General features: G+C 40.6%; 1 protein-coding gene across 1 annotated transcript in view; it reads left to right on the forward strand.

The window, feature by feature from the left end:
• The window catches only part of LOC114566564 (polypeptide N-acetylgalactosaminyltransferase 10), a 101,110-nt gene that overhangs the window by 67,508 nt on the left and 10,042 nt on the right, over positions 1 to 23,560 (forward strand). Inside the window, exons 5-8 of the mRNA XM_028595121.1 lie at positions 6,095 to 6,280; positions 11,902 to 12,085; positions 16,392 to 16,509; positions 22,378 to 22,485. Of these exons, the coding sequence (XP_028450922.1) occupies positions 6,095 to 6,280; positions 11,902 to 12,085; positions 16,392 to 16,509; positions 22,378 to 22,485 (596 nt within the window). The remainder of the gene's footprint in view (positions 1 to 6,094; positions 6,281 to 11,901; positions 12,086 to 16,391; positions 16,510 to 22,377; positions 22,486 to 23,560) is intronic.

A 23,560-nucleotide genomic window follows, 5' to 3' on the forward strand; every position in this document is an offset into this window, starting at 1 on the left:
ATGCACACAGACACTTTGACAAGAGCCTGAGGCGCTAATTCATGTTTGAGTACGGCCCCATGCGAGCAGATGAAAGAAGGCTGGGCAGCCACAGCACCGTCCACAGGAGAAATAAGTGAGCGACACACTGCAGGGAGGTAGCAAAACAGAAAGAGATGGATGGCATGCTGGAAGTTCAGGTCTGTGCTGAATAAATGCCTTGGATTCTTATCGCCAACCTGGTGTGAGATGAGCGATTCATCCCTCTGCTCTGCATTGTGAAATGACCCCGACATCCACAACGCCTCAGCCCTCCAATCTCCTCCGCTTCACATTTTAATAAAGACTAATGTGTTTGCCGACATCAGCGTGCTCTCATTAGCGTGATTAATTGCCTCCTTGCTTTTGGTAAACAGTATGAGCAGTATTCCAAGTTATTCAGCCAAAATTAACCAATCATAATTAAATTCTCCGATCTTTCTCCCTCACCTCTCCCCACACAAGCTCTCCTCACACGCAGGGCGAATGTTTGTTGATTAATGTTGCCTCGCTTCCTGTCATTTGCAGGATGATGTAAGCGTCACTTTGTGTAGGGTGAGCGTTTATGAAGAGCCAGAGTCAGGCTCGTAATGGTTAGTTTTTAATGGGTCTATTGCACGAGCGTACAGGGAGGACGGCTCGCCTTTTCGGAGCAGTTTGGCGCCGACCTCACGGACCCCTTTCGCCCTTGTTGCAATGTCACTCTTTACAGCATGTAGGTCAGCTGCTGTGCAACACAATAAACAAAGCAACAACAAATAAAGACGGCTGACCTTCACAAGATGCAGAGAATATGTAAAGGAGAGACAAAGCATCACATAAATCTGAAAATTGGGGATGGAGAGATGGGAGAGATTGGATTTGGGATTTGTATCTGATGGGGCAACATAGAGGAAGACGCTAAGAGATAAAAAACAAAAAGAGAATGATGGCTTTCAATAGCATCACAAACACTAAACCTAAAACTTGAAGTTGGATTGGTTATTTGCAGAACTGATTGCTGCATTGAGGCCTTGTGTAGCGTCCAACACTAAACCTGCCATGTTTACATTGCTACGTTTTGGTTTAAAAATTAATATCTTTTGCTACGTTTACACCTCAAATTCACACTGCTCTGGCGTTTCAGAGCCCCAAAACCGGAGACTTTTGGAAACACTTCTGAAGAGCCTGGGTCTGTCTGAGGTTTCTTCCTAAATAACTGGAATTGGTGGGTCTTTGTAAATTATAGAGTGTGGTCTAGACCTACTCTAAGAAAGAAAGGATTGTGCTGTAAAGATGCACTGTAACAAAATTTCCTGTTAAATTACAGTACTGGCAGCTACAATTGCCAGCTTGAAACTGTTATTCTACAGTGTACCTACTGTGATCTACAACAACAGTTTAGTACTGTAAAAATATTACAGTACTGTACTGTATGGAAAATAAACATTACAGTATTATACAAGATCAAGATTAACTTTATTGTCCCACAACGTGGGAAATTTGTCTTGGGCACTCAACCCATGCTGCAGCCATAGTAAAAGCAAATAAACACAGACAGCATGTACAAACAACAAATACTGTACTATACCACAGACCATACTATGGACCTGATTGTGTATAAAAACCCAACACGGTGTCATGCAATACACTGGTTAAACATTAATTAAAATAAATTAAATTAATAATTTTAAATAAATAAAAAAATACTGTCAGCTCTTTGGTTGTAATTATACTGTTATTTTACAGTTCCTACAGTATTCTCCATTAACTTATTACTGTAAAACTTTAGAATGTGATCTTCACAGTGATATAAACTAATGATTTAAAAGTTTTACATTTAAAAATTAAAACCCCTGAAATAATAATAATAATAATAATAATAATAATAATAATAATAATAATAATAATAATAATACATGAAAATAGCTGTCACAGAAATGGCTCAGACAAGAGATTTGCTTACAACATTAGGCATTTATTAAAGCTGAACATTTTCAGTATCTACAAAATCCATAAAAACACCATTACTACTTGGTTGTCAGAATTATTTCTTGAACTATGACAAGTGATGGCTAACATTACATTCATTAAACTTTGTATTTTCCTCCCAGGTCAAACTTGACCAGGTCTGGTTTGACTGTTGGCAAAGCATAGAGTACAAATTATCAGCTAATTCAACTTCATTTAACCTTACTGCTAGTTTTATTTTCCTTCCTCCTTCCTCCCTTCACCCAAAGACAACAGTTGGGTTAAAGTCACTGCATCAAATGCATAGCAGCTAAGAAAACTCAATAAAAGCTAACTAAATTACACACATTCCATTAACAATAACAATTAAACATATCAAACAGACTCTCAACAATGGTGGGTCCAAAAATGAACCTGGACATCTGAGACGGATGGACTGAACTATACTGTTTAAATACAGTCCCACTCAAAGTCCATCACCTTTTTTTAGTAGAGTGGCCACATGGGGATTCACCGTTGTTGCCTTTTTGTGGATCAGCTTCCCCATCTTCTTTGACACTACCTTCCCCTGGTTGGTCTTTCTTCCCCTCTCAGGATTAATCCCAATGAGGCGCCTAAAATGTAATAATAGAGAAAGTAAGATATTAGGTACGGTAAGAAAAAATAATTTGGATTTAATATGGAACCATATGTTTTATCCTGTTTTCACTACAGGCCTTTACAGCAAAATAATCTTTAAAATACTCAAGGAAAAAAAATCATTACATCAACAACTAGTCAACTAACTTTTAGCTAGTGTATATTACATTAGTGCATATTTGAAGCTACTTTTTTAGCTTTTTGCATCAACATGCATAACAAGTTTCTCCCTATAAACTCCCATAAACCGTTTTACTTGAAAAAGTAAAACAACAAATGGTAAAATAGAACCTTGTAGTCCACCTTAATTAGATCTGACAACAAATAAAATGTCAAAGCCAACTCATGCTAATTTAAGTAATGTGCTTCAACAGAAAGCTAAACTTTTGTCCACATAGTTGCTAAATGACAGTAACGTATGCTAGCGTGCAGCACATACTTTTGACTCAATCTTTTCGGCAAAAAACAGTCAATAAAATGTTAATCCAACACAAAATCACGTTAGCGTAAGAGAACGGTGAGGAAAGCAGATAGAATGGAAAGCAGCAGGTGATGCCTCAGTGCTCCTTCCAGTTTGGTGCTGTCAGTTTAAAAAAAATACTATATTATACCATAAGATTATAGGTAGCTTGCTGTAAAAAATAAATAAATACTGCTTTTTACCGTAAGATTTTACAGGAGCTTGCCGTTAATATTGTGTTCCTCAAAGACATCAGAATTTAAAGTATTCAACTGTATTAATGGAAAACGGTACACTACTGTGCAAAATATCCAGCATTTTTACAGCAATTTGTTACAGTGTGCTTCCAATTGAAATACATTCCTTTAAAGAGTGTCACGAAAAAAAACTAGATAATTGTGTCCGTGTACATGAATCGATTTTACCTGACTATTTCATGAACTGCCGTGAAATGTCCCTGTCAACACATCAACACACAAACAGCATTTTTAAAAGCCTTCACCCTGACCAGAGTTTTCCAAAAGCTGTTTACAGTGTCCTAAAACATAGTGTTTGTGTGGACGAAAGGCCAAAAAGCATAGAAAAGTTTTTTTTTTTTTTTAAATACCCGTGTTCATGTGGTCTATGTCTAAGATCAGTTGCCAACAGATGAAGTTAAAGGTCCACTTCTCATTTTCTCAGAGTCTCACTCTCTGGTCTTGTTGACAGGCAGCGCTGTGGCTTTTTGTAAAGAATCTGTCAAAGTTTTATTTCATGTTTTCACTGCTTCAGGAATGATTTCTTTTCAAACCACTGGGAGCAGGCAGGGCTCATACTGTCATCCTCAAAAATGAGATTTTAGTGTAAGGAAATCAAACTTTTACGTGTGCTTGAAAATGTCAAAATCCCACAGGCTTCAGAAAACTGAAGAAAAGTCAAATCCCAATCATCTGTGTGAGGGAGGTTGGTTATGTAAAGGCATTGAGGGACCTGTACAACTTTTGTTGAAAGTTTAAAAAGTTTCCCATCCCAAATGTGTCCTTCACTGCTACTGCAGTAAGCATCCATCTATTTTCTAAACCGCTTATCTTGTGTAGGGTTGCAGAGGGCTGGAGCCTATCCCAAACTGCCAGCATGCAGTGGGGAAGAGGCAAGGTACACCCTGGACAGGTTTCGTGTCTATCACAGGGTACTGCTGTTACCACTGCACTGCAACCTATGCTGTAAATACAACTAAACACACACACACACACACACACACACACACACACACACACACACACACACACACACACGTTAAAGGGAAGTTATTTTAACACAGTTATATATAGAAGCAGAAAAAAAGAGTTTTTAGCTTTTTTAAAACCAAACTTCAAACGTCAAAGAGCAAACCTGGTCAGGCTGTTCTCATGAGCCATTCGTACACATAGCTACCAAAAGTAAAGCGTACTGTAATGTGTATGTATTTCACATATTTTTTGCTGTATGCAACACATTCACTGCTGCTGTATAAAAAACAACTGTGGAACGCATAGGGAGGAGGTCGGGGTGGATGTTGGGTCATAAAGTACAGAGCTTTCAAGCCGGAGGAGCGGAGTTTGCTTCTCGGGGGAAAAGTTTTCCTAAACTTAACTGTCGTTGCTGCATGACCCCAGAGATGGGGACACGAGTCTGAGACTCTGACTTGAGTCGCACTTAGGTCGCACAAACAGCTGACTTCAGACTTGAATCAACCCAAAAGACTTCAGACTTGACTCAGACTCGAGCTTCGAGACTCGTCAACAACCTGTTTTCATGCAATTATTGTTTTTTTAAATCTAAATTCATTCATGTATTTCTATTTTCTTCTATTGGCGCATATACATTGGGGAAACGTATGATGAGCTGCATGTCTCCTGCCCTTTGCTATACATTATATATAATGTGTAACGTAACGCATGCCTGTGCCTATGTGTTTTGTCATTAGTTTTGTTTTCAATAACTTTGTAAACCGTGGCAGTAAGCCAACAGCTACATGCAAGGTGTGTGGCACCAAGATAAATGATGCTGGCTCAACAATGTTTAACTTCATTAGGCATCTCAAAACACACCCAGATAGGTCAGTCACTTGCTAATGTGAAAGAGACGTTACATTTACCATATATCGTCACAGGTAACAAGCTAAACCATCGCAAAGTGTAGTAGTTGTATCCATATGATGTGACAGACTTAGGTTAATATTTCACCAGGTCCGAGGGCTAGAGGGATGTGTTAAGTAGACCCCATGAAGTTATCTTACAACTGATTTTGATATTGTACTGTATGGATGGTAGCTACAGGACATGCTTTGAATTCATAAGATTTAACAATACAGTGTTAGGGACAGATCAGATGGCCAGAGACTTGAGACTTGACTTGGATTCGTGGCAAAAGACTTGAGACTTGACTTGAACTTGCTCCTCAAAGACTTGAGACAAAAAAAAATGACTTGTGAACATCTCTGCATGACGCACCCTTTTTGTCTGCTAAACTCTGACCTACCTGAGGTGGCACCGCCCCCCCGAAGTATTATTGCTCCCCGCCCTCTCAATCCATTGGGCTAGAGTGCTGTCAATCTAGTAGATTGTGATTTCAGAATCTGTGACTTGGCTGCATCGTCTGCCAATTTTCCCAGCCCTTGTCACATGACCAAGCAATGTTTCCATAATGACTATCCAAAATTCTGATATCATGGAACCAACACTGGAATTTTTTTTCCACAGTGGCAGACTGAGCCTATGGAAAAATGTGTATTGTATTTGGATATGCAGTTTGTTTAAAATGAAAACAAGGGAAATTAATAATGAATGGGATATGTGTGTTTTTTTTAGCAGCATTGTGTTCTTCTATCATATCCAATATTTCCTATATTTCTAAATAGTTTCCTATATTTCTCAGCAGTCACCACCCGGAGCCACCCCTGACTGTTTATTGGTTCCCCTGTGCCACCCAACATAATCGCCCCTGGAAATTCTGACTGAAGATTTCCCCCTCTTCTATCCCCTTCTTCCTCCCCTGCACTCTGTACAGAGCACCTAAAGGTGGCGCTGGAGGAGTACATGATGCGAATGCCGAAGGTTCGCATCCTGAGGACGAAGAAGAGGGAAGGGCTGATCAGGACTCGTCTGCTGGGAGCCGGCGCCGCTAAAGGAGAAGTCATCACCTTCCTGGACTCCCACTGTGAGGCCAACGTCAACTGGCTGCCTCCACTGCTGGGTGAGTAACACAAACGCTTACCATGTAAATTATTAGCTACATCAAAACTCCTGTTAAGACACATAACAATGTAAAGCTCAACCCAGCTGAACTGCCTATTTCACTGACTAGTATCTCTGTATTCACAGCAGTTTGAAAAAGAAGATATCACTCAGGGCCTTTTATGATTTGCTAAATTCTTTATTCTTTAACAGCCAGACTCACATCAGCATGGCTTGAACAGCTGTGAACTGTCTGAAGCCTTCACAGGTCTCCACAACTCTTACTGTCACTATGTACACGGTCTAATGAAAACACAGAGAAACAGGAGCAGTTTGACTTACATGTTACAGCCTAGGATAAAGGAACGACTCAAATTCATCACCCACAACATTAGTTAGTGTTAGCTACATTATTGGTAGATAGTAAATAGTTGCTAAGGCTTGAGCCTTTCTTAAGCTTACTTATGCTACATTGTCACACATGGGTATTAAATAGTTTGATTCATGGAAATGAACAAAGCGACAGAATGGCAGTTTTAAAACCTAACTTCAGTTAATAAAAGTTGAACTTCTTCTTTGTGCGCCTCTTACATACCAACACATTCTCACTCCCAGCACGTCAACAAGCGACGCTTGGTCAGGTGCCTTTGGTGTTTGTTACTGATGCAAAAAGTCTTCTTTAGCTTCCAGCCCTTTGGCATAATTTTTCGACGCATTTGGTTGGGACTCTTGGTGTCACTTTTTGACGCTCTGCATCGGGACATACTTTTAACTGACATGCGGGACAAGACGGGACAGTTAGTTTTAGGAAAAGATCATGGGTGGGGTTACAAAATGTACGTTTCAGTGACAAGAACATGAACCCCAGTCTCCTGGGTGAAAGCCCTGTGTTGTCTTTCATACTATTCAATTCAATTCAATTTTATTTATAGTATCAAATCATAACAAGAGTTATCTCGAGACACTTTACAGATATAGTAGGTCTAGACCACACTCTATAATTTCCAAAGTCCCAACAATTACAGTAATTCCCTCAAGAGCAAGCATTAGCAGTGGCTATTGCAACAGTGGCGAGGAAAAACATTTTAGGAAGAAACCTCGGCAGACCCAGACCGGACATTGCAGGGCTCTGTGAAGAAGAAACATAAGGACTCCGGGGAGTAAACTCCCCAGAGCTAGGTTAGTAACAAGCATTTCTGGGACAAGGATGCACACAAAAGGAAACAAATGAAAACAGAGATGAGATTGCAGCTCAGTGTGTCATAGGAAGGAAGGAACTTCCCGTCAGTCTAGAATTATAATAGCATAACTAAGAGAGGCAGGTTAGATAAGAGAGAGGTGCCGGATCGGTCTGTACTGGCCTGCCTCCCTCTACTATCACTATATTATTGATCATATGATAAACAAATCTGATGACTACGAAGAGGAGCTGATGGGCCGGTAAGGCAACTCCTCCTCCCTAACTATAAGCTTTATCAAGAGGAGAGTTTTCAGTTTATTCTTAAAAGTGGTGACGGTGTCTGCCCCTCAAACCCAAATTGGGAGCTGGTTCCACAGGAGCGGAGCCTGATAGCTGAAGGCTCTGGCCCCCAGTCTACTTTTAGAGACTCTAGGAACCACAAGTAGCTCTGAATTTTGGGAGCGCAGTGCTCTAGTGGGACAGTAAGGTACTAAGAGCTCTTCTAGGTATGATGGTGCTTGACCATTTAGAGCTTTGTAGGTCAGGAGAAGGATTTTAAATTCGATCCTAGATTTCACATGATCTACCGTTGTCGCTCATAATACTACGTCATCTTACAGCGCCGCAGTTGAGCTGCTGCTCTGCCCGGTGTGTTCCATACAGACACTTAAGTTTGATTTATGGGTCGGTATCTGACACTGAGGACCACTGACCAAGCGTCAGTATTTTACAAGTTGGGAGTGAGAACAGGTTGTAAGATACATTGCCTAACGAAAACCACGAAGAGTAACCACTTCCACCTGCAACAGAATTTCCTGTATACAGATGACCATCATGGTTGTCCCATACACCATCTTTGCTGCTGCCAGTTTCTTCTCAAAATATCCTCACTTTTCCAAAGAATTTGCACGTAAAAAATCTTTCAAATAATTTCCTTTTTTTAAACTTTCCTAAAATGTCCCCACTTTTGCAAAAAGCCTTAATTTTACCATATATCCTCTCTCTTTAAAATAATGTCCTCAATCTCAAGGTCCTCTCACAGATTGAAGTAACAGAGCACACACGCTCACACACCACCCCTACTGCGAGACTAAGCGCTTCCTCTCCTGGCTGATGGACTTGCTCACAAACAGTCTCCCTTTCTCAATTACCCTTTTTCCATTAAGGACCCTCGTTCGGCTCTGTTTTCCCAGCATGTCGTCTTCCCAGATGGAAGCATTTTAACAACAAACTTTATGACCCACCTTACCTCTCTGAGTTTTTTGTGATTGTTGCGGGCAAAAATCCTTGATTATCCAGCACGTTTTCTTAAAATATGCAATGGAATATGCAGGACATTTATGCTATTTTATGCAATGGGTAACACTATCCAACAACTATCCATAATTCATCATTTATTAAGCATTAGTTAACTATTAGTTAATGGTTTGTTCATTATTACTTATTAATTGTTCATACATAGTTCATCATGAGTAAAGTATTTGTTCACACAATTATAAATGGTTTGTTCATAGTAAATAAGCCTATTAGTTAATGTTTACCATGCAATGAAATTGCGGGAACTTGCAAAAATTGCGGGAACTTGCAAAAATTGCGGGAACTTGCAAAAATTGCGGGAACTTGCAAAAACTGCGGTTTGATGAAAAGAGAAAAAAAGTGATTCCCCCAACATCCTGCTTTTCGATGATGTTCACGTCGCGTAATTACGTCACTTCATAACATTCCCATGGCAACAGGGGAAAACGGCTGCGCTTGTGTGAAGTAAACGCAACATTTTTCAACTTTCTGCTAAGATATATGTGACTTTTTTTGCAACGAAAATGCAGGGATTATGAAATCATGCATGGCCCGCATATTTTGCGCGGAAATCGGCAATTTATGCGTTGAAAGTGCGGCGTATTTGAAAAAATGCGGCCCCCGCAAAATATGCGGACTGCGGCTGATTAAGCATTGAATTATGCGATCGCATAATCACGTTTTTCTGGAGGGACCGACATACGCAGGCGGTCATCTTGTTTTAACAGTGTAATGTGACATTTGGAATATTATTAATTGAGCGAAGGTAAGGAAGCTGTGACAAAATAATAACAATTTAGTTTTACATGCATGTTTGCATCATCTTTGGCATTCAAATGACAGCAATATAATAATCTGTAATGATCTATATTGTCCATTTTAAAAGAGGAAGTTGGAAAAAGCATAGGTTGTTTATTTCTACCCTCTAAAATGACCCACTGTTATGGTTTCGGCGTTTTGCTTGCTATTTTGTTTCCTTTCTAGTTTTCTGTATTTATCCTGTTTGCTTTATTCTGGACTGTGTATTTATGTTCCCTGTGTTCTCTGCTCTCCCTTGTGTTTAGTGTTGTCAAGTTTCTGTATTTAGTAGATTCCATGTGTTCTGTTAGTTGTTCCCGTTTCCTGTTTTATTTTGATAGTCTGGTCTTCTGTCTTGTCATGTCTAGCTTTGCTTTGTTTCTCGCCTTGGTTGATTGTCCTGCCCCGCCCTGATGTGCTTCACCTGTTGTCTCACCTGTTTCTCATTTACCCATCACCTCATGTATTTAGCCTCTGTGTTCCCCTTGTCTTGTGTCAGATCGTTTTGTGTCGGTACTTATGTTGGTTTGTAGCCATGTCCTCGTGTTTTTCTCCCTGTACCTTGTGTCTGTGCCTGCGTCAGTGTTCTCCTGCCTATGTTTTTCCCGTCAGTTCTTTTGTTTTGTGAGTTTTCCAGTCTTTGTACTGCCGCTTTTGTTTATATTAAATCCTCCACTGCAAACGTCCTCCTGCCTGCCTGCCTGCTCTCTCTGCATTTTTGGGTCCTCTATTTCCCTCACCTTAACACCCACAGGAGCATTTCATAAATTAATGTTCCTAGAAGTAGGTAGAGGCAGGAAATGTGACCCATTTTTCGTCCTTATATCTTAACCAGAGAACGTAAAGGTCACAGTTTTAAGCACATCTTCAAGGTTTTAAAACGTTCGCCTTTTGGTTAGTTTTAGGCACAAAAACAAATTGGTTAAGTTTAGAAAAAGATTGTGGTTTGTGTTTAAAATCATCTGCTACGTTACTTCACTTCCAGTGAGGCACATAACGCAGAGTGTGACGCAGTTCCATTTGTTCTGTAAAGTTGAAAAAATAAATCGCTATTTTATTTTCAAACAGGACATGAATCCTGATTTCCTGGGTGAAAGTCCTGCTTCGCTCCTGTCAAAATAACTATGGCCACTAGAGGGCACCGCAACTATAAATGTTAATATGAGCCATAATTGCTGCTTGAACAAACGACTTATGTGGGTGTTTCTCGGGGGGAGAAAATGAATCACTCACCTACATTACACACCTACAGTAGAGTACTTCATTGAAATATCATCTAGTCAAAGAAACTGCAAGTCTGCACCCTCACTCATGAGTTACCTTGAACATGGTTTTAGTTTGTGTCACAGATGAGCTTGGAAACCAGGCTAGACTCGCTGTAAGAAGTGATTCCAAGAAATTTAAAGCTGTTCTTTTTGAAGAATATATTCAGAGTGGGCACACAGGATGCAGTGGCATATGAGATGAGAAAAAGCTATGTTCTAAAAGTCAAAGTGAAGGACTTCCATGTGGCCAAAACAGGCATTTTTTTAAAAGTCATAGTATAAAACCCCAAGTGGCCCTTCCAGGATTTCCATGGTACATGAAGGTTAATGGTATGTGTTATTTAACAGTTTTGTCAGTTGTAGCCTCTTGTTATACTCATGTGTATGATATAATTCCCTTTCGTAAGCCAGTTGGTAGCTATAGCATTTGTTTGACCCAGTCACATTTGCATAAAAAGTCTGTTAGACGTCTACATGTAGTGGTTCAATAGACATCTAATTGATGGCTAGGCTTTATTTGGGTTAAATGTCTACTAAACTTTCACTGACAGCCCAAATTTAGCCATGTTTTCGCCTAGACATCAGGTTTAGGTATAAACGTCTATCAAACGTCTTTTAAACGCAATTGGTTGCTGGTCAGTTCTGGTTACATTTTGGTTGTTGTAGATGTGGTGTTGCGGCAGCATTCAGTGCCACAGATCAATATATATTTTCATCTTCAACCCCTACAGAAAAACCAGAGTGGAAATGGTTTTGGCTATGAGCAGCGGAGAGTTGCTCATCCCTCGTCAAACCTTATTTCTCTGAGCCAACACACTGGCAAGTCTGTCTCAGAGATGGTCGATCTGCGTCTGACGTGTCGAGAGCTCGGTGGGAAAAGGGGCATAGTGCATGCACACACATACGCACACTTTCTTTCTTCTTGGGCACCCACTGACTTCCTCCTTTACCACTGTAGATGAAGACACACAAAACACACACACACCAATAGACAAACAAACTCAACTCTTAAGTCTGTAACAATAAAGCCTTGTTTGTGTTTGAAAAGCAGTGGATTTGAACTGATCAAACGTCACCCATCTGTCTGCCTGTGTCTCTCAGACCGAATAGTCCAGAACAGGAAGACCATCGTGTGTCCGATGATTGACGTGATCGACCACGACAACTTTGGCTACGACACGCAGGCGGGGGACGCTATGCGAGGGGCGTTTGACTGGGAGATGTACTACAAACGGATACCCATCCCTCCGGAGCTGCAGGGCGACGATCCCAGTGAGCCCTTTGAGTGAGTGACAACACACTCTACTTAGAATAAATCATATTGTCTATCAGTGATCGCTCTCTGTGATTGCATTATGCTCCGTCTCCACTAAGTAAGGGCAAACAAGCTTGAAACTGGAAATATGTTGCTTTGACTGAATGAGAGTACAGTTGAAGCCATCTTAGGCTAAATCTACGCTACTATGTTTTCATTTTTAAGCGGCATTTTGGGACAAAAACGATCTCCGTCCACACAAGAGTTTTGGCTCCAGAACTAATCTCCATCCACATTACCACGTCTGAATATTCACACACGCTGGGCATGAGTGTGTATAAAGTATTTTGGAGAAAGAAAAACAATGGTGAAAAGTACAGTAAGAGGATTATAAGGGATTTATTAGCTTGAAGTGACTACGAGGTGGAACTGTTACTGAAAGGTATGTAAGCCTACCTAACCTGTAAGCCTACCTAACCAATAAGACTGACTGATGTGTGTCCTCCTTACCAAAGGTCTCCATTTGTGCCCGTCCAGACTACAAAGCAACCCCAGAGTTTTCAAACCAAAACGGGGGCACCGGTGTTTCCAAATGTCTCGGTTTTTAGGGGCTCGGAAACGCTGTAGTAGTGTGGACTCGAGGCGTAAATGTAGCAAAAGATATTTGTTTTTAAACCAAAAGGTATTAGTGTAGATGTAGCCTTGGAGCGAACCAACTGGAGGTTACTGAGCTTGTAGTCTTTATCCACAACGTTCCACTTCCGGGATTGCTCCAGTGCTGCCGGAAATTCCGCGGATGCACCTCTTTTCGGCCGGATGTCTCTTTCCTTTACCTTTCTTTGTGTTGGCGTTCTAACCTCCGGTGGATTTGTGAGGACTATGGTTAACTGCTCCTCAGATCTCTGCAGGGTAAATCCCGACAGCTAGCTAGACTATCTGTCCAACCTGAGTTTTCTGTTGCACGACTAAAACAACCTTTGAACATACACGTTCCACCAAAACAAGTTCCTTCCCGAGGCTATTTTGCAGAGGCTGTTTTGCTCCGTGCGGTGCTTAGTGCACATGATGATTGTGATTGGTTTAAAGAAATGCCAATAAACCAGAGCACGTTTTTCTCCCATCCTGGAATGCTGTGTGGACTAGCCTCTGCGGCACTGTGGAGGAGGGTCTGGCAATGCGAGACTAGGAGCTTGCAACACCCCTCCACATACAGAATACATACACCCCTCCTCGCTTAGCCTGATGTTTCAGGGGTGTGTAAGAGGTGGGGTAAAGCCCGTGTTTCATTACCATTTTACTTTTCTACTGAGAGCCCTGCAGGGGGTAAATCTATGTGCTCGTACAGCAGGCAGTACAGTGGAAGTCAAACACTGCCTAAGCAGCCACTTCACCGGTGCACTGCAGTGCTCCGTATCTGTGGACACTATGTCAACACATGAATTAAACATTGCGCTCAGTGGCTTTCCTACTTACAGCCACACTGTTGTACCACAGCACACAGGTGCCGAATACCTTTTTTCCTTTATCTCTAATCTGCATTGCTTCATCGGCAACAGCAGAGCATCTTTATGCTGCAGACTGCGGGTGGGAATCACAGGGTACCTCTCAATACCTAAGACTTGGCTCATGATACCGCTAAAATCACAACACAGCAATTCTGCAATAATCAATATGTTGCTAGACGATACTTTAGAATGTCGGTCTAACCATGGATAGAAAATGCCCCTAAAAAGGTTAAGGAACTAAAGGAACTATGGGTCCAAACTTTGGACTTAAATAAGTCTTTTCATGCTAATTTCTACTTCTACTTCTACTCTTACTCTGCTACATTCATCTGTTACAGCTGTAGTTACTAGTTACTTTAGTTACTCCGCTACATTCATCTGGTACAGCTTTAGTTACTAGTTACTTTAGTCACTCCGCTACATTCATCTGTTCCAGCTTTAGTTACTAGTTACTTTAGTTACTCCGCTACATTCATCTGTTACAGCTTTAGTTACTAGTTACTTTAGTTACTCCGCTACATTCATCTGTTACAGCTTTAGTTACTTTAGTTACTCCGCTACATTCATCTGTTACAGCTTTAGTTACTAGTTACTCCGCTACATTCATCTGTTACAGCTTTAGTTACTAGTTACTTTAGTTACTCCGCTACATTCATCTGTTACAGCTTTAGTTACTCCGCTACATTCATCTGTTACAGCTTTAGTTACTAGTTACTTTAGTTACTCCGTTACATTCATCTGTTCCAACTTTAGTTACTAGTTACTTTAGTTACTCCGTTACATTCATCTGGTCCAACTTTAATTACTAGTTACTTTAGTTACTCCGTTACATTCATCTGTTACAGCTTTAGTTACTAGTTACTTTAGTTACTCCCCTACATTCATCTGACAGCTTTAGTTACTAGTTACTTTACACATTAAGATGTATGCACTCAAAACACATGTAATTTATAAAATCTGATGTTTAATAATAAACCAAACTACAGCTGAAATGATTATAATAATAATAATAATAATAATAATAATTGTAATAAGATTTTTTTCTGCATTTAGTACTTTTGCTTTTAATACTTTAACTACATTTTCCTGATGATACTCACATACCTAAACTATTACCTCTAAAGTAAAAAAATAAATGAATGCAGGACTTTTACTTTTAACAGAGTATTTTTTACAGTGTGGTATTAGTACTTTTTGTAAGTGAAGGATCTGAATACTTCTTCCACTGGTGCAGAGGTGTTATGTAATCACGGCGAGATTCAGTTCAGCCTTGTCACCCTCGTAGGAGGAAAAACTGCAGAAACCCGGCTGTTATCGCCACGGGACTCGTATCTGTGCTCAGTGCTCACGAGGCACGGGAAGCCCCGGTGTGTTTCTTGCCGCTGACAGCAGCTCCAGTCGCTGCCCTGCTTAGCTTTAATTGATCCTCCTCAGGGATGCCTTTGGCGAGAGCAAACTACCTGCTGGCTGCCTGCCCCAGACTTCTACCTGATGAAAAAGCTCGTAACTATGACAGCCTGGTGTCAGCGTGTATTAAAATAATAATACAGTTCTCTATCAAATTACTGACTTATTTTGTGGAAGGAAAATGTACATTTAATGTATTCCTCTATGTCATTTTATATGTATAAAAATAGACTTAGAAGTGGCCTGCTGTGTGTGTGATTTTAGGGGGAAAACAATGAGTTTTTCTGTAATTAAATAGCAATTATTTCTGTTTCTCTATATGTATTTGTTAAATTCTTATGCAATTTTTACGTAAAACGGTTGTGGTTTTAAACACGTCGTTAGCGCTGTGAAGCGGTTGTGGTGTGGTTATGTTTAGGCACCAAAAGTACTTCAGTTAAGTTTAGAAAAACATTTTGGTTTGGGTTCAAATCTGACGTAACTTCACCTCCGATTGTTAACGTGATGCCGAACGTGACGTACGAACGGGAAGACCTGCGTTTTTGCCGGACTGCGTGACTGAACGCGGCCTAACTGCCAAGTGATCGATGTCACACAGGCAATACTGTTTGGATCTCCGGGAAGTGAGATCCAAAAAACACACCTGCCGGTACCGCTTATCATCACAGAGAGCCGCCAAAGAGAATGAAACAGAGATCTTTGAGATTTTAACTTCAACATCAGTGTTAGATGAATCAGGTTAATGTCAGGCATATGGTAAAGAGAACTGGGTCCCGTAGAAGAAATCAAGCTAATTAAGACTCTCAGCCTTTACACAACTCTCTCTGTATCTCTCAGTATGGCTATGTTCAGAAGATTGTGGCGTCCGGTGACTTTCGCTCGCAGAAACTCAAGTGAAGATAATTACCTCTTCTGAAGAGTCCATCATTTTTTTGTAATCCTTCGTGTCCTCCTTGGCTACTAGCAACTGTGTGGAGGAGGAGGGGGAGGGGGGGCAGTGCGCGGTCACGTAAGGCTTGTATCATGTGGACGCGGCCACAGTTTTGTTGTCATTACTTAGAATTCCTCATCGGGGTGGCAGAAACTACGCACTATAGCTTCCGGTTATGCAAGTGACGCAGAACGTTTAAGTAGTTCCGTTTGTTCAGAAACGTAAAAAAAAATAACTTATTTTCAGATTGGATTTCAACACCCGGTCTCCTGGGTGAAATAACTCTGATAAAAAGCTCACGGATCCTGTTTGGTGTTGCAGTTGTTTGTAAATGAATCTTACTTTTAATTTAGAGGTTTTCTTTGCCAGGTGAGGAGTGGAAAGGGATACTGCTGCTCTGCATGTAACTGTAAAGTGTTTAGGGTCATACTGTACAAAACTTGCTGCAAATACTAAGTGTGTATTGTATTGTGTGTGTGTGTGCGTCCTGCAGGTCTCCAGTGATGGCAGGTGGACTGTTCGCCGTGGACAGGAAGTGGTTCTGGGAGCTGGGAGGATATGACACAGGTCTGGAGATCTGGGGAGGAGAGCAGTACGAGATCTCCTTCAAGGTAAAAACGATCAAATCGCAAATTCACTGGGTGCAGTTGAAGTTTTCACTTTTCCTCATCAAGCAATGCCATTGTCCTCTTTTTGTTTTTTTGTTTTTTTTGTCACATCTATAATCACTTAGGACTTTATTTGTTTCCCTAACCTTACTCAATAAGTTTTTAGTGGGGCCTAAACCTAACCAAGCCTTAGCCATAGCAGAATCGTTTGAAGACACTGATAAGAAATGTCATGGCGTCCAATGACCAAAAAACACCAAGAAAGTTAAAGAAAGGCCCAGTAAACTTCCAACACAATTCTTTCAGGATATATAATTAAATAATTAAAGAACTACACAGCCGCTGTCTGCCTAGTGTTGGTGGTTTCAACAGTCAAAGTCTAACGCTGAACTATAAATTAAAAGGTACTATGTGTAACTTTTTAATGTTTCTGAAACTGTGTATGGTTCCATCTAATGATCATAAGTGATCTGTAACAGCAAACGAGACTAACAGTGAAAAGAACGCTATTTTTATATAGTTTTTATTAATGCCTTTGCCCGGGTCCGATTGTTCCCACCAAGTCACAGAATGATTCGCGGCAGGTAGAACGGCTCGACAGTAACACATCCTGTCGGGTCACAGATTTCTTTGTAACACCGGAAAAAAGCCTGTGTTAGTGAATCCAGCCAGGTAAAAAAGGTAGCAGGAGATTTCTTTATATAGGCCTACTTGTAATCTCAGTTATGGCTGATACTGGGACAGGACCATTACAGAAAATAAGGAAATTTAAAGGTCCCATGGCATGAAAATTTCACTATATGGAGGTTTTTTAACATTAATATGCATTCCCCCAGCCTGCCTATGGTCCCCCAGTGGCCGAGCCCTGGGTATCCTGCTCTGCCTTTGAGAAAATGAAAGCTCAGATGGACCAATCAGGAATCTTCTCCTTATGAGGTCATAAGGAGCAAGGTTAACTCCCCTTTCTCTGCTTTGCCCGCCCAGAGAATTCGGCCCACCCATGAGAGAGACATCATGGCTTTCAAACCAGCAAAGTGGCAGTTGGTCAAGGCCGCACCCCCACCCTCCACCCATCTCCTCCTCAATAGATACAGACACAGAAATGGCACATCCTAAAGAAAGCTTATTGTGGGACTGGCTCTAGTGGCTGTAATTCTGCACCAAGGCTGAATTTCGGGAAAGAGACTTCAGATACAGTATTAGGGGACCACTAAGGTCTATATAAAAGAGACTTCAGATACAGTATTTGGGGGACCACTAAGGTCTATATAAAAGAGACTTCAGATACAGTATTTGGGGGACCACTAAGGTCTATATAAAAGAGACTTCAGATACAGTATTAGGGGACCACTAAGGTCTATATAAAAGAGACTTCAGATACAGTATTAGGGGACCACTAAGGTCTATATAAAAGAGACTTCAGATACAGTATTAGGGGACCACTAAGGTCTATATAAAAGAGACTTCAGATACAGTATTAGGGGACCACTAAGGTCTATATAAAAGAGACTTCAGATACAGTATTAGGGGACCACTAAGGTCTATATAAAAGAGACTTCAGATACAGTATTAGGGGACCACTAAGGTCTATATAAAAGAGACTTCAGATACAGTATTGGGGGACCACTAAGGTCTATATAAAAGCACCCAAATAACACCATGTCATGGGACCTTTTAATGAAGAACAACTAAAAGCTAACCGGGAACGTGACAGATGACGGGCAAGAATCCGAGTCAGTCTTAGTAAAGAAAAGATCGTTGTGACAGCAGGTGTGGTAAAAACACCACCGCTTTTGCGGTGGTGATGGAGCAGGGGATATGACACATACCTTTGGTGTGGGAGACCTGGGTTCAGTTCCCACACCATTCATCAACCAATGTGTCCCTGAGCAAGACACTTAACCCCTAGTTGCTCTAGAGGCGTGCGACCTGTGATATACGGCAATATATAGCAATTGTAAGTCGCTTTGCATAAAAGCGTCAGCTAAATGCAGCCGCTAGAATCAACACAAACTGAAAGTAACTTTAATCCCTGAACCTGAGGCTCCCACAGCTTGACCACTGCACGCTGTGATGCAGAAGTATAATCCACCCTGAAATGTAAAGGATAATTCAGCGCTTGTGCGTTTTTTAAACCCTGAGCAAAAGATGAGGATTTCTAACATTTAGTACTGCCAGTATGAAAAAAAACACCAGCCGTGACCCAGGGCTCAGCCTGATGTGAAAAGCTCTTATGTTTTTAATACTGTTTTGAAGCTTATTTAAGTAATTATTGAGATAATGTCCCATACCAAGGTTATTATTTGGCCCAAGATTATACTATTAAGTTTTGCTCTCGGCACATGCCTAGCTGTGCCTCTACTTTGTGCCCACAGATATTCAATTTGGTTTCCCTTTTTAGTAAGATCCCCATTAGCTGATACCGAGTGGACAGCCTTGTCTCCTGAGGTGAGAAGATTAACAAGCTCTCATACTAATCCTTCCAACCAAACTGCTGCTCCCACAGACAGCCAGGCGCTGCTCCTATGTGAAACACAAATCACTTTCATTCGCTTGCTACAGTTAATCTAAAGCTCCATCCTGGTCACACTGGTATGGGAACATCAAGCATTTCCAGCTCACACAGTGAAAAAAAGGCACACAGAGCACAGAGGCGATATGACCTCACACGCCGAGCGAATAGTGAGAGCTTCAAACTGACGATGGATGTGTGTTTTTTTTTTTTTTATATCGCTCTGGCAGATTGGAGTTTCAGTTATGCAAACATTTCTCCGAGACTGAGTTACTCTGGGGGCAGAAATAATTATAAACCTCCGTGGATGGAGCCAAGAAAACTAGTTATTCAGAGTGAAAGTTTGTTAACTGGAAAACAAGTTGGCAGAGGAAAAATTTTTCTGAAAGCATACGTTAAAAAATAAAATGACATGATGATTTTTTTTTAAGGTTTATTCCATTCAGATTGGTGTTGGGAGCCAGTACTAACCTTGAAGTATTACATTTCTGGTTCATATTGTCTTTGCATGTATTGCTGGAACTGACACTCACTGTATATACGGAACGGTTTGTTTCATTTGTTCAAAGACACCAGTAGAGACAAGTTTTTAGTTGCACTTTTAGGCAATGCTGGATTTTGTCTTGCGGCAATATGTTTGATCCACGCAGCTGAAAGGGAACGTTGTTGTTCTGCAGTTTCCATCAGCTGAGCTGTGCACACTCTTGTGATCTGAGTGGGTTCACTGGTGGTGGAACTTCAACCCGTTCTCACTCCCAAACTCTTAACTAAGAGGTTTTAACCCTGCACGTTAGAAAAACAAAAGTGACACCAAATCGACCCCGACGCACACCGTCAAAAAGGGAGCGAGCGCATCGAGAAATGGGTCCAAAGCACCATCTTTCCAAGCGTAGATTTTTTTTCTACATGCTTGGAGTGAGAATGTGTTTTTAAAACCCCTGTATATTCATTCTACTTATATGTAAAAAATCATGTAGATTTCATGTTCCATTATTCCTGTCCGTGTTCTTGAACTCGCAGCAGCTCCAGCCTGCTTCTAACCTTCAAATAGCATACATCTTATTTACATATTAAAGGATTTTACTCCTGAGAAACAATTTGGAAGCCATTCACCTCGTCCTTCTCATACCTAACTGGTTTGCTTCCATGTTTAAATCTAGCCTTTCATTTCCCTACTTCACATTTTGCTATTGTCTTAAAAACAAAACCCTTGTTCCATCTCGCCGGCTGTCTCTTAAGTCTTTCTTTCATCGCCATCCTCTTCATTGCCTCCCTTTCTTTCTCAAGGTTTATTTTCAGCATTGCAAGCCAAGAGGGAGAATCATCACTGTTGTCTTCATTATAGTCAGAGGATTAAAACGAGAAGCCACTGCTGGATGTGTCTGTTATGCGAGATAGACAAGTGAATGGAAAAGAAACAAGATAAAATTACTATCTTTTTTTTTTTACTTGAGCCAATCACATTAGGTGCATTAAAAGATATTAAAGTCTCATTGTATGATTTAAATATTTCAAAAAGAAAGCATACATTGTTTTCCTGAACAGCGTTTTCCTGAACAGTTTTTGCATTTGCCATTGTTTCTCCTGTACAAGCTGAATTACTGGTTACTAAACACTGTCATAACATACTATACAAAAGACTCATCCCAGTGGCTCAGTCTCTTTAGTCTCGCATTGACAGCTCCATCTCCCCAGCGCTGTGGAGTAAGGTCTGTCTACTGCTCTGGGTTCTTTCACAAATATGTGCTGATTCATGTGTAATTAATTCCACCAACTAATCAAAGTATTCTCGGACGCGTAGAATCTGCCATTCAGAATCATTCAGAATACATACGATCTCTAAGGCTTATTGAAAAGTCTGTTTTTTTTATTCCGTGGTGTTGTAGTTCTTTCTTTCGCTCGTCCAAATATAATTTGCTGTAAATGTACAGATTATTATTACTCCATGTCACTTTTATTCAATTGGAATACATTTATTTACTTTGCAAGTACTTTATGATGTTATATAGGTCTTACATTTAATTCATAAAATTCTTAAAAAGTCTTGAATTTGACTTGGTAAAACCTGCAGAAACCCTGTCTCTGATCTGACCCTACTGCTCAGGTAAAGTCAGGTCACCATCATATCATAATTTGGTATTTTTGCTCTCCTGCCATTTCATCTTTATTGCCTCTCACTTTCAATTCAGTCATCTCTCTCCTCTTGGTCTCCGAGGATTTATAAGCCTGTTAGAACCACTGTACGTCATGCCTCTTTCTTCTTAGCCATCAGTCTCCTGCGCTTCTCCTTGATCTTCTCCTTCCTTCACTACCCTTCTCCCTTCCCACAACTTTCTAAAAACTTTCTTTACTTTCTTTCACTTGAATATTCTGCACTATACATATTTATTTACATTTTTCACTCTGTCACCTCCTACTGGGCAATATACCCAAGGGCGTAGCGGACATGTACCCCGCACTTTCCATGTTGGTGCCCTCTGTCCCCTACACTTCCAACTAGGGGTGTTGAAATTAATTATTGCATCGCGATGCTGACCTAGACAATTCTGCATCGATGCAGTGACAGACAATAATGGATTTTAGCCTACCTGTTGATTTTCTAGTCGCTGCTTTCTTTTGTTTTTGCCTTTTGTCTTCTGTGTTCAGACGCCGCTACATTCAGAAAGTGTCTTTTTTTATAAGCAGATGCAATAAAAAGGGGAGTTTACATATATCTGACAGCTTGAATTTGTTGATGAAAACCATGTGTTGAATCATGAGACTAGTGAAAATTCACACCCCTACTTACAACATGTCTGAATTTATTTGAATGCAATATAAGTAGACGAGTGTGCACATTACTCAGGTTGTATCAGATGACATAGAGACTCATAGATATAGGCAATAATAAAGTAATATATGATAAAAAAATATATACAAAAAAATATAAAGAGGAAAATTCATCATTAGCTATTTGGAATCGGCAATTTTGTGATACAACTGGGAGAAGATCTTTTCAATAAAAATCATCCTCCAGAACAATCTGTCTCTCACTTCTGAAATTACGGCTACAGCCCTGAAAATACCATTTGTTATTCATCTGCACCTTATCTCATCTGTATTTTTTTCCCCTGTCTGTATATATTAGAGGTGTTTATAGTGTACATATTACTATTGTTACTCTTATTCTTCTGTTTCTCATAATATTTTATATATTTTTATATTATTTCTTACTCAGTTGTGTTTGAATTGTTGATCAAAAAAAGTCTCTTATCTTCTCTTATCTTTCTGTCTTTGAATGCTAAGATGGACAAAGCTTCTATATACGATGCAGCTCCGACTGATGACAGAGATTTCTCTCTCTCTCTCTCTCTCTCCAGGTGTGGATGTGTGGTGGTCGGATGGAGGACATCCCTTGCTCCAGGGTGGGACACATCTACAGGAAGTACGTCCCCTACAAAGTCCCTGGTGGAATCAGTTTGGCCAAGGTAATTCTTCGCACTGTATGCCTCCGCGGGTCACGACAACATACAACACAGCAGATCAGTCACAGATTTGCCGCGGTCTCATACAGGGCTTCAATGGCAGTACAGTGCTGTTAGATCACCTCTATACATCCCAGTCACAACACAACAACAGATTACATTACATAGGAAGTAAGTAGAGCTAATCTTTAAGATTGACAGCAGGGATAATTAATGCCTAATGGAAAACACATCCTATGATTTATAACCATGTGAGCTCAGGTAGGAATAGCCACATCTGCTGTCTCTGCTCACTGAGCTCAGGCTGTTCTCATGAACCTGTCATAGTTGTTGGTTTTTCCATGTTTTATTTTGTCAATTCATTCCCCGTGTGTCACGGTTTCCCTGTTATTTGTTCAAGGTTATGTTTTACCTGTGTTCTTTCTGTGTTCCCTGTTTTGTTTTCCTAGTTCCATCCTTCTGCGTGTTTTCATGCTTCAGTTTCCTGTTTTATTTTGTAGGGTCTGTTTCTCCTGTGTCACGTCTTGTTTGACTTCCTGCCTTGTGTGTTTTCCCGCCTTTGCGATTGTCTGCCCCGACTTGATGTGTACCAGCTGTTCATCAACCTTCAGGTCACCTGTCCCTCGTTTGTTACCTTGTGTATTTAGTCTCTCTGCTTTCTTTGTCTGGTGTCCGATCGTCTGTCTTTTTCTGCAGCTAACCCTCTGGCTTTCCCTGTGTAGTTTATTCCTAGGGATTTGGTTATTCTTGTTTTTTTTTTGTTTTCCTAGTGTATTCTCTTTTCCATTTTCTTTACCTGGACACCTTTTGTTGTAGCCGTTTATAATTTAATAAGCCTTTGAAACTACCGTCAGCATTTTAGGTGCAAGCCTGCACAAAACCCTTACAGAACCATTCGTACGTGTAGCTACGAAAAGTAATGCACTGTAACTTGTATGCATATCACGTATTCCATGAAAACACAGGGCTTTCAAGTGGGGCAGGGGAGTTCACGTTCCAGGGAAAACACAAAACGTTCACCCTGCAAACGTGTGTTTGTGTCCCCGGAGTAGGGGGTAACCTTTTCATCTTTAAGTTT

Source organism: Perca flavescens, chromosome 13, assembly GCF_004354835.1.
Source record: "Perca flavescens isolate YP-PL-M2 chromosome 13, PFLA_1.0, whole genome shotgun sequence".
In the NCBI taxonomy this organism is placed as follows: domain Eukaryota; kingdom Metazoa; phylum Chordata; class Actinopteri; order Perciformes; family Percidae; genus Perca; species Perca flavescens.